This window comes from Schistocerca cancellata, chromosome 3 (assembly GCF_023864275.1).
Source record: "Schistocerca cancellata isolate TAMUIC-IGC-003103 chromosome 3, iqSchCanc2.1, whole genome shotgun sequence".
Lineage (NCBI taxonomy): Eukaryota > Metazoa > Arthropoda > Insecta > Orthoptera > Acrididae > Schistocerca > Schistocerca cancellata.
The window spans coordinates 503,261,998-503,274,925 of record NC_064628.1 but is presented as its reverse complement, the minus strand read 5'-3'; the positions used below and the strand labels follow the sequence as shown (position 1 = coordinate 503,274,925).

General features: G+C 40.1%; 1 protein-coding gene across 1 annotated transcript in view; it reads right to left on the bottom strand.

Moving 5' to 3' along the window:
• The window catches only part of LOC126176380 (proliferation marker protein Ki-67-like), a gene marked incomplete at its 3' end in the record, with an annotated part of 79,691 nt that overhangs the window by 27,939 nt on the left and 38,824 nt on the right, over nucleotides 1-12,928 (bottom strand). The window contains exon 4 of the mRNA XM_049923537.1: nucleotides 3,503-3,564. Coding sequence (XP_049779494.1) covers nucleotides 3,503-3,564 — 62 coding nt within the window. The remainder of the gene's footprint in view (nucleotides 1-3,502; nucleotides 3,565-12,928) is intronic.

The window sequence follows — 12,928 nt, the reverse complement described above, 5'->3', positions numbered from 1 at the left end:
CAATCTATCTGTTTCATTTATATATTCCAAGATTTCACGACATAATCCAACTGAAATGTTACATTCTTCTGCAATCTGTCAGTCAGTCTCCAATTGGCACACACAATTTCATTGACATTCCCGGCAAACATCACTAGACATCTAAGGGCATCCTGAACAACGATCATCGTTATCTTCCGTTCAGCCATTTTCAAACCATATGAACCATTGGTAACATGGAGTAGGGTTTAAGCACCCATTATGATACGCTTCTTGCACTACTTACGTGTCTCTGTAAAGATTTTCTTGAGTTTCACCCAAAATTTAATGCAGACACGTTCCTCCTCTAATTCTGTTATCTCTAAATTCGCAAACTGTACAACATTCTACTCAATACAGCGCTGGACAATAACTAACAGACATACAACAATGAAATCTCCGGCAGTTACACATTAAAAACTGTGTGTGCATGGATGCCAACTGTATTTGGTTCCAACACACCATTGGTGTGAAATTACGAATTTTTTGAACAGGCCTCGTACATAGTGTACCAGGACTTTCTCTTATGACAATTACTATAAAAACTAATATTGGCAAAAGTGGGTAGTATCCCCTAACCCCACACTGTTTTCGTTTTTATGAACTATGTTAAAGGATCAGTATTTTTTTTATTAGTGAAAAACCTCCTGTAATGAATGAAATTCCATATAGAGATATAAAGATAGCCTTTGAAGCTCAAACTATTGAGTTACACTTTTTGAACATCACCATTAATAAAATCCACAGTGTACTTGGGCACTGAACTTTGATCATATCCTGAGACAACTTTACTTTGTTTTTTAAGCTTCTGTATACATATCGAATGAAAACATGTATTTCACAACAATTTTCTGTTAATGGAAATCTTAGAAGAGCTGGGTGGTGCACAGTGGACATATTTATCTATTACTACTGGCAAGCACCTGTCAGTCACCTGATGAACTGTCATCACTTTCAGTCACTAATTAAGTAAAATCACACCCTCCATTTTCTGAGCTGCTAAATTCAATGTGTCACCCTCACGATTAATATGGCCATCCATTTCCTAAAGAACGGCCCAAACAATAATACAAAATAGAGACTGAAAGCATATAATTTGATTTCAACTATCCTAAGCTTCATACAGTAAGGACATCCACCTCAATCAAAACGTGGCAGCAATGTTACAAATAGAGGAATGGATGCTCTCTAACAGCTCTTAAATTACCCGATTACATTCGGGACTTTAAGATTCAGTGACAATAATAACATGAAGATAACCCAGGGCTTTTTGTTAAGGGATTAATGCACCTAGATGCCTTACCCCCTCCCCATCTCATCCCCGTATGCTCCCACAAGCAGCATTTAACCATCCCTCACCCCTACCCTGACCTCACCACCTCACTCCCACAGCTCAATATATACAAAACACACACACAAACACAAATAGAAAAAAATCTCAATTTGCTATCCTTTCTGTGACATCAATTGCAGAATAGCAAAATCTAGGAGATTAATGTTGCTGTTTCTACTAACCTTCGTAATGGAGAGGTATTATTACATTAAAACTCACCATAGACATATGACAAAATCACCCAATACCAATTTATGACTGGAAATCACAAACTAATTATAGACAAGCAATTCAACTCTTCCGAGCCTTTCTACAAAAATCGATTCTCCTCTTAGTGTCATACTTCCAATGTCCTTCAGTTCTTCCCTGAATCTCAGTCCACTGGCTGTCATTTTTCTGAACTTTGTGGAGGTGATTAATGACTTACTTGAGGCTTTAATTTCATATTTACACTGCACACTATTTCAAACATATAGTTTATGATCCACACTCTTACAGTAATTTAACTTTTCTTATAATGGTGTCAACACACTCACCCCCCTCCCCACAATTACACAAATAGCAGGGTCACTTCCTCAGAGTAATCAAAACTGCAACAAAGGAAAATACTATCTTCATTGAAAAGTTTGTCCTTACCATAAAATTAATTAGTCACTTTAGAACTAAGTACCAGTGTAATACATGGTTATTTTCAATGACAAGCAATTTCATTTATTCACTGTACCTACATAAACTAACATATTGTCACAAAATTCAACACTTATAGAGGAAAATTAGAAAAAGTTTTGTACCATAGCAGCCACACTTTCATCTCAATTTGGTGACTGTATGCACAGTTTTAAAACTTCAGGATGGCTCTGCAAGCAGATATCAATGGGTCAGCCTGCACTGGGTGAAGAAACGGTTGACCGCATGGAGGTAAGTAGCTAATGTAGCCCATAGAAGTCAACGAACAGAGCATGCAGACAGGTGAACATACTGCAACCGACCGCCTGGAAGAGCTTAAGAAAACAGAAGCTGAAGCCTTACCCTTTGCAACTGCTACAAGCCCTGACCCCTGAAGACAAAGTCAGACCCTCGCCATGTTGCAACAGCTTTTGGAAGAGAATGGGTTTTATGACAAACTCAGCTTTAGTGATAAAGCAACATTAATTGTTAGTGGCACAGTGAACACGCACAATATGTGAATCCCGGAGGGGGTGGGGGCAGAGAATCCCCATGCTATGGTGTATTAAACGCGCAAACAAAGTTGACACTCAGCGCGCTGGCCGATGGGAGTGACAGTAAATGGGAAATGCCTTTGCAGTCGCTCCCAACAGCCACTGTGCCGAATGTCATTTTTGTTTGCGCGTACAATGATACACTCAAGATTCACCTAAGATTAAGGTGTTCTTGGCAATCTCACAATTAAAAGTTAACTGTCCCTTTCTTCTGCAAAAAGACCATTACAGGATACACCTCTACACATGCTGGAAAATTGGATCATGCTGCAACTGCAGACCAACAGTTTGGATTTCATCAACCAACAGGATGGTGCTCCAGACCTCTTCCATCATGATGTTCGTGAATTCTTAAACAGAAGACTGAGAAACAATGGATTGGTTGTGATGGGGTTGATGATCAGCATCATGTTATGGCCTCGATGCTCTCCTGACCTAGCCCTATTCAAGTTTTCTCTGTGGGATTATGTCGTGTGTCCGTCCTCTAGCAACAAACCTACCAGAACTGCAAATCAACAGTGATTTTGAACAGACTGATAGGAACATACCAAGCAAAATGTGGGATGAACTTTAGGAATTAATTTATATCTGTAGAATCAGTAGGGGGGGGGGGGGCACACATTTAATACATATACTCTTTTAAAGTTTTTCCGTTTGTGTGCAAAGCCTTATGACAATATGTCAAATAATATAGCTACAGCAACTCTTAAGATGTTGCTTCAAACACTGACTAATTTATTATAACATTGTACTATTACAAAGACAGTTTGTATTAACTGAGAATGACAAAGGACTGCAGCATTGGAATTAAATTTTGGCACTTTCCACTAGCATACCTATGCAACGTTTGTTTTCATAAAATACAAAAAACAAAGCATTGTCTTACAGACTAAAACAACCTAACAACCTAAGATCTTCAATGTGAACTTACCTGTCTTTCTCTGATCTGTGGTGATACAACAGCCACCAGTCGTTTTGAAGATCCCGTATCATCTGTGAATAAAATGAGAACACGCATTACATTATGAAACGAAGTTCATAATTGAGGGAGTAAGTTTTTATGTCAAATAATAACCAATAATAATTTTGGATTAAAAAAAAAAATGTAGTGTCAAACTCAAAAGTAATAATATACTACGAGTCTTAGCCAGGGTGTGGGGACTTTAATTTTTTCAATCACTGATAAGTTTTGCTGAGCTTTCATCATCATGTTGAATTTTACTTAGGACAAAACTACATATATACTGCTTAGTCACATTCAACATCTTCCTTTCTAACAATCCATTTTGTTACAAAAATCCATCTGACTTCAAACAACACATCGTAAACAGCCATGCATCCATCACTCCTATTACATAGTTGGTATCACCCGATCACAATATTATTGCACGTAAGTTTCCTGTGGCCAATACCGGAATTACGGGGTGACATTAATGTAAGCATGTACAGTGGTGACTGAAACGTATCACATTGTGAATGATTTCAAGACCGCTATGCTTACAGTACCAAGGGGTTCAATGTGTCCTCATTAAATAGCACAATAAGCCAACTCAACACAGTCAACTAACAAATTATCGGGAACCAAATGTCCATTCAATAGTATAAGAGAACACTTTTACCTAAGTACCATATTTTCCACATGAAGAGTAGGTTTCCCCCAAATTCATTATTCAAAAAATACAAGGTTGTTTTATACTTTAACACTAAACTATTGCTGCTGAGGTCATCATACTAATGTTCTCAGGTTGCACCATAAACAGAACTTTGGAAACTGCAACATGTTTGGAACACAAATATATGTGGTAACCAAGATTATAAATCTCACTGCTGCTCGTGTATGTTCAAATTCAATGCCTCTTGTCCCCTCTCATTGGTTATCCCAGACGATGATCTAAAACAGCGATACCACAGAGAAAGTTTAGATAAAAATTAATGTAAACCAATTCCATCTGTTTAATTTATTTCTCCTTGTATTGTTGAAATTTAAGCAGTCAAAGGCCCCAAGTTCAGAACAGATATAATGTTAACTTTATAGGCGGATTTCTTTATCTCAATTGCCTTCATTTTGATAATTTCTCCAGTAATTGGGAAGTCTCCGCTGTGTTTCCCTTGCATGTACTGAACAATCTGCTGCCTTTTCTACCTTGATCCTTCTGAAGTTTGGCATGTAGAACTGCTGTTCTTTAATTTATCCTCCTACTGACGTTACCTACAAACATTCACTTTTGAGACAGCATTTTTTTTTTCTTTCCTGCTGCACTGTTGTATGTGGCCTTTGTTTCTACATCTACATCCATACTCTGCAAGCCACCTGATGGTGTGTGGCGGAGGGTACCTTCGGTACCTCTATCTGTTCTCCCTTCTATTCCAGTCTCGTATTGTTCGTGGAAAGAAGGATTGTCAGTATGCCTCTGTGTGGGCTCTAATCTCTCTGATTTTATCCTCATGGTCTCTTCGCGAGATATACGTAGGAGGGAGCAATATACTGCTTGACTCCTCAGTGGAAGTATGTTCTCGAAACTTTAACAAAACCCCGTACCGAGCTACTGAGCGTCTCTCCTGCAGAGTCTTCCACTGGAGTTTATCTATCATCTCCGTAACGCTTTCGCGATTACTAAATGATCCTGTAACAAAGCGCGCTGCTCTCCGTTGGATCTTCTCTATCTCTTCTATCAACCCTATCTGGTACGGATCCCACACTGCTGAGCAGTATTCAAGTAGTGGGCGAACAAGCGTACTATTACCTACTTCCTTTGTTTTCGGATTACATTTCCTTAGGATTCTTCCAATGAATCTCAGTCTGGCATCTGCTTTACCGCCGATCAACTTTATATGATCATTCCATTTTAAATCACTCCTAATGCGTACTCCCAGATAATTTATGGTATTAACTGCTTCCAGTTGCTGACCTGCTATTTTGTAGCTAAATGATAAAGGATCTATCTTTCTTTGTATTCGCAGCACATTACACTTGTCTACATTGAGATTCAATTGCCATTCCCTGCACCATGCGTCAATTCGCTGCAGATCCTCCTGCATTTCAGTACAATTTTCCATTGTTACAACCTCTCGATACACCACAGTATCATCTGCAAAAAGCCTCAGTGAACTTCCGATGTCATCCACAAGGTCATTTATGTATATTGTGAATAGCAACAGTCCTATGACACTCCCCTGCGGCACACTTGAAATTACTCTTACTTCGGAAGACTTCTCTCCATTGAGAATAACATGCTGCGTCCTGTTATCTAAGAACTCCTCAATCCAATCACAGAATTGGTCTGATAGTCCATATGCTCTTACTTTGTTCATTAAACGACTGTGGGGAACTGTATCGAACGCCTTGCCGAAGTCAAGAAACACGGCATCTACCTGTGAACCCGTGTCTATGGCCCTCTGAGTCTCGTGGACGAATAGCGCGAGCTGGGTTTCACATGACCGTCTTTCGAAACCCATGCTGATTCCTACAGAGTAGGTTTCTAGTCTCCAGAAAAGTCATTATACTCGAACACAATACGTGTTCCAAAATTCTACAACTGATCGACAATAGAGATATAGGTCTATAGTTCTGCACATCTGTTCGACGTCCCTTCTTGAAAACGGGGATGACCTGTGCCCTTTTCCAATCCTTTGGAACGCTACACTCTTCTAGAGACCTACGGTACACCACTTCAAGAAGGAGGGCAAGTTCCTTCGCGTACTCTGTGTAAAATCGATCTGGTATCCCATCAGGTCCAGTGGCCTTTCCTCTTTTGAGCGATTTTAATTGTTTCTCTATCCCTCTGTCGTCTATTTCGATATCTACCATTTTGTCATCTGTACAACAATCTAGAGAAGGAACTACAGTGCAGTCTTCCTCTGTGAAATAGCTTTGAAAAAAGACATTTAGTATTTCGGCCTTTAGTCTGTCATCCTCTGTTTCAGTACCATTTTGGTCACAGAGTGTCTGGACATTTTATTTTGATCCACCTACCGCTTTGACACAAGACCAAAATTTCTTAGGATTTTTCTGCCAAGTCAGTACATAGAACTTTACTTTTGAATTCATTGAACGCCTCTCGCATAGCTCTCTTCACACTACATTTCGCTTCGCGTAATTTTTGTTTGTCTGCAAGGCTTTGGCTATGTTTATGTTTGCTGTGAAGTTCCCTTTGCTTCCGCAGCAGTTTTCTAACTCTGTTGTTGTACCACGGTAGCTCTTTTCCATCTCTTACGATCTTGCTTGGCACATACTCATCTAACGCATAATGTACGACGGTTTTGAACTTTGTCCACTGATCCTCAACACTATCTGTACTTGAGACAAAACTTTGGTGTTGAGCCAACAGGTACTCTGAAATCTGCTTTTTGTCACTTTTTCTAAACAGAAAAATCTTCCCACCCTTTTAATATTCCTATTTACGGCTGAAATCATCGATGCCGTAACCGCTTTATGATCGCTGGTTCCCTGTTCTGTGCTAACTTTTTCAAATAGTTCAGGTCTGTTTGTCACCAGAAGGTCTAATATGTTATCGCCACGAGTCGGTTCTCTGTTTAACTGCTCAAGGTAGTTTACAGATAAAGCACTTAAAAAAATTTCACTGGATTCTTTGTCCCTGCCACCCATTATGAACGTTTGAGTCTCCCAGTCTATATCCGGCAAATTAAAATCTCCACCCAGAACTATAACATGGTGGGGAAATCTACTCGAAATATTTTCCAAATTATCCTTCAGGTGCTCAGCCACAACAGCTGCTGAGCCAGGGGGCCTATAGAGACATCCAATTACCATGTCTGAGCCTGCTTTAACCGTGACCTTCACCCAAATCATTTCACATTACAGATCTCCGTCAATTTCCTTCGATACTATTGCACTTCTTATCGCTATAAACACGCCTCCCCCTTCACTGTCCAGCCTGTCTCTGCGGTATACATTCCAATCTGAGTTTAGGATTTCAATACTGTTTACGTCTGGTTTCAGCCAACTTTCTGTCCCTAGTACTATATGGGCGTTGTGACCGTTTATTAATGAGAGTAGTTCTGGGACCTTTCTATAGACGCTCCTGCAGTTTACTATTAGCACATTAATATTGTTATTCCCTGTTGCATTTTGCCTACTCCTACCTTGCCGCGTCTCAGGAGGCGTCTTGTCAGGCCTAGGGAGGGGATTCTCCAACCTAATAAACCCCCATGTGCACTCCACACGTACTCCGCTACCCTTGTAGCCGCTTCCGGCGTGTAGTGCACGCCTGACGTATTCAGGGGGACCCTACATTTCTCCACCCGATAGCGGAGGTCGAGAAATTTGCACCCCAGATCTCCGCAGAATCGTCTGAGCCTCTGGTTTAAGCCTTCCACTCGGCTCCAAACCAGAGGACCGCGATCGGTTCTGGGAACGATACTGCAAATAGTTAGCTCTGATTCCACCCCGCGAGCGAGGCTTTCCGCCTTCACCAATTCCGCCAACCGCCTGTACGAACTGAGGATGACCTCTGAACCCAGACGGCAGGAGTCATTGGTGCCGACATGAGCAACAATTTGCAGTCGGGTGCACCCAGTGCTCTCTATCGCCGTCGGTAGGGCCTCCTCCACATCTCGGATGAGACCCCCTGGCAAGCAGACAGAGTGAACACTGGCCTTCTTCCCCGACCTTCCCGCTATTTCCCTAAGGGGCTCCATCACCCGCCTAACGTTGGAGCTCCCAATAACTAATAAACCCCTCCCCCCGTGTGCCTGCTTGGACCTTGCTGAAGGAGCAGCCACATGTCCACTCACAGGCAGAGCGGGCGATGCCACACAGCCAGCCTCCACATTGACCCTCCGTTTCATGTATCACCGTTCACTTAAAATTAGGGCAGTATTGGCCGTGTGAACTAGATGGGAACTGCAAACTCAGACTATGTTTCTCAACTGTCATGAGCAATTTGCATCTATTATTTATAGCTACAACTTACAGTTCTTACAGTACAGACAATATAAGCACACTAAATGACAACAATATGGTTGTCCTCTTAGCCCCCTACAGCATAATTGGCAGAAATCTTACAACAGTACTGTAGGGTCGTGGTAGCTTTAAGGGCCCCAAATGTGAGTAATGGAAACTGCAACGTATCGGAAATAAACTACTACATATTTTTGACAAGCAGGAGTATGTAGTCACTGCTCACGAGCTGTGCTATTACGTTCCTGCCTAACCACAATTCGTGACAGCATAGCTTTGCTTTTTAGAAGACTGCACGCATATAAATCTGAGACATTAACTTTCTGTGGCCAAGAATATGCATGTTTCATTTTAATGAAATAAATTATCTGTGGTCTACAATGAAAGATTTTTACCATCTGGATTGCTTTATACATTAAAAACTGTTTGTTACAAAAGCTGCTGATTTCACTTATGGAATTTTATGTCAGATTTTCACTCACACCAGAAAATGCCATCTGTTTACACTTTTTGAGACACTCCTTTGTTTTTGCACTGTTGATTCCAGCCTACAACCACACTGCTTTGTGGTACTGCACTGTGTTGTGTTTCACATAAAAGGTATAGTTCTACAAAACAGTGCAGGACTAGGCCAGAATCAACACTGCCAAACAAAGTAATAGCTTGACAATGTGCAAAGAACACTCATTTCCTGATGTGAGCAAAAACTGGACATAAAATAAACGTCTTTTGTAACCAACTGTTTTCATCATCATGTTGAATTTAACTTAGGACAGAACTACATATACACTGCTTAGTCACATTCAACATCTTCCTTTCTGGCAATCAATTTTGTTACAAAACTCCATCTGACTTCAAACACCACATCATAAACAGCCATGCATCCGTCACTTATTACATAGTTGGTATCACCCGATCACAATATTATTGCACTTAAGTTTCCTGTGGCCATTACCGGAATTACGCGGTGACACTTCACACATTGTAAGTACAGTAGAATGTTTATTATCCAGCCTTTAACTAACCGACTCTTCAGATAATCTGCCCATGTGTCCAACCATCTGTCTGTGCTCCACGCCGAACAGTGCCAGCAGTATCAATTGAGTTTACTCATCAAAGCAGGTGTCCGTCTGAGTCATGCTCCTCCCACATGCTCAGCTGACAGACTGCTGTACTGTTAGACCGTTCTCTTTACTGTACTCTAATCTGCAGTTTTATCTGTATACTTTTTATGTTTATTATTGTATTCCTGTTCATTTTAAAGTTGGAGTGCAGTTTTATACAGTTTACTGACTTGTGATTAAGAAGTATGAGGAATACTGGAAGACTAAAAATGGCTACAAATCTCAAAATGAAACATTGTGTTCAAAGGTGAGGTACTTACTAAATTAGGAGGAGGTGGTGGTGGTGGTTGTTAGTGTTAACGTCCCATCGACATCAAGGTCATTATAGACAACGCAAGGCTGGAATGTGTCAAAGGTTGGGAAGGAGATTGGCCCTGTGCTTTCAAAGGAACCATTTCGACATTTGCTTGTGGTAATTTAGGGAAATCACGTATAACCTAAGTCTGAATGACCAGACGTGGGTTTTAACTGTCATCCTCCAGAAAAGCCCAGTGTGTTAACCACTGCACCACCATGCTCCTCCCACTAAATTAGCTTCTGAAATGGATGCTGGAGTGATAACCATAAAACACTGGAAAAAGAACAAAGAGATCTTTAAGTTCTTTTATTAACTGTAGCTGTGAAAATGCTTGAACTAGAAAAGCACTGGGGTCGGGGGCGAATCTTGAGCTCTTGGATGACACTGAGTGGGCTTTGTTTTGTTGGGGAATATGTAAAGGAACCCCGCTTTCAGGTCCTCTAAAAAATAAATAAAATTTTCAATTGCATTGAAAACTGGGAGGTGAAGAAGGAAGTTCCAAACAAGTGAAGATCGGCTTCACTGGAGGTAAAACTGTCACGGCATTAGGCAAGTTGCTATTTCAGGTGAAAAACCTTCTGCTGATGACGATGCAGGTAGAGCGTTTGTTGAACATTTTGAAAAAATAGCTTCAGAAGATAAACTGGTATCTGATCAATCACACAACACTAACTGAACTATAAAATTCTCCCTCAAAAGTCTCTTGCCTCAAAGAATCAAACAGTCAAAGGCACAGAACTAGCAAAGGAAAGGCCGACCATTGCAACATGCAGCAACACACGTGGTAACCAAAAATTGCCCTTGTTTGTAATTGGCGAATCTAAGAAACCAAGACCCTTCAAAAACAAATACGTCAGCACTTCTTGTTGATTACAAATTCTTGGTCAATCTTAAGGGGACCACACCCTGCCTATCTAACCTTGTTAATTTAGGCAAGTATTTGACCCATTTCTAAAGGGGGGGGGGGGAACCTATTTGATGCAGGACCTTAATATTTTTACTGTATGTTACATGATGATAATAGTATAAACTGTACTAAAATCTACTTTATCCATTATATAGTTTTTAAGAAATACTTTTTTAAATTTATTAACAAAAAATATTAAGTTTTTCTGCAGAAAATATTTTTGTGAACTTCCTAATGGGGAATATTAATGAATGTAGTACCAGAGGTGGCTTTTTATGTTCTGCAGAGTCTCTGAAAATTTCATTCATTTATCTATGATAGTTTCTGATATAATGGGGCATATGTACTGAAAATTTTAGTTTGCAGGAAATTGACTTTAAACAAAAAATTTTTCAAATTTGTACAGTTAATTAAAATTGTCCTGCTGCATATGATGACCCGTCTTTGGCCTCTAGCAGGCTTTCCAGCTCCTTTTTCATCTTCCTGGATGTTTGTCTTGCTTTCGTGGCCATATTAGATGCAGACCTGTCTGCATCGGCTATCCTCACTTTATCACAATGTTGTAGCCCAGTGATCATACTTTCACCAGGATTAATTCTCAGCTTTTTCAGTAACCAAACACTTTCTAATATTAGCACAATTGAATGTAATAACAGCATCATGAACTCCTAGTTTCATTGTATGCATGCCTACAAATACAGTTTTAGGAAGGCGGTTCCAAATTGTGCTGTTGAAACATTCATTTGGGTTCTGTGTCTGCCTATGCAGACATTTCCTTAGGAGGTCAGAATGAGCCAAGTCTCTGAAACTAGGTTTAATTGCTGTAATAACAGCAGCACGAAGAGAACGCTGGTGAGAATAAGATTCTCAAGTTGCCTGAGCCCTATGGTATTTGCACCATGAATTTTCTCCTAATGGACACAATCCATGACATGGCTTATCAGTAGAGGACTTACGGAAGAATATGGCCCAAACATCTCTCTTCATCGCATCCAAATTTTCTTTATTTCTCCTAATTGCCTGTCCATAGTACACCTGCAAGTTTTCTATTTCAGTTTTACTTAACTGACCCTGTCTGGTCAACAATTTTCTATCTTCTAATTTTTTTCCTCTCATATCAACAGTTTTGTCAGCCTTGTCCCCAAACGGTTTTTAACATGGCCTACACATTCTATTTTGCTAACAATGGCATCTCCATATGGCTTAGAGTTCACCACATTGTTGTATGCCTTCTTGTCACCATCACCCAAATATTTGGTGTACCGTATGCCTCTTGTTTCTATGGAGCAATGAAATATTTGTTGTACTCCCTGAACTTCTATACCACCACTTGTTCCTTTAAAATTAGCCACAGCAACGTTCTTTATGTTCATTGACTTTACAACATTTGCAATATTTAGACATTATCTCCACATCTAACACTTTACCGGTGTCTACACTTGTGGCAGTCACCATTCCATTCAGAGAAGTATGTCCTTTTCTGCCAACTTTCATCAAGTGCAACTGCACTATCCAAACATCCATCATTTTCTTCCACTGCCTCCCCAGCAGCCAGTTTCATGCTTTCCTCACCTACCTCACATACAGCTTTCTCTAATATTGCAGTCAGTTTTTCAAATTTATTTGGTGGCTGATGTAAGTTTATCACCGAACAAAATGTTCTCCCTGCAGCCATGCCCTTGCCAATGGACTGTAAGACAAACTAATCTAGAATTGATTTCATAAGGGCCACTTGCATATGGTTTTGAAGAACTCAAATGTAATCACAGCTGAGCATTTACCCCAAATTAAATCCAAAGCAATTTCTAGGCCTTTTCTCCCACTGGCACTCTCACAAATTTTCACACTCTGTGGCTCACCACACTGTCTACATTGTACAAATTTAGAAATTACATCTGATAACATTCTCAAATTTATAATAATGTTACTGCACCCCTTGTCACTTACAGTAAATTCATTGAAACTCCCTTGAAATGGTGACAGCTTCTTTGATGATGCACTTGTGGAAGAATTACAATTAGAAACATCATTGCCAAATGACATAACCTCTTATACAGAAAGCTTTCTGAACTTGTTTCCTCTAAATTGTCGTTTCTTGAAAATGCCTT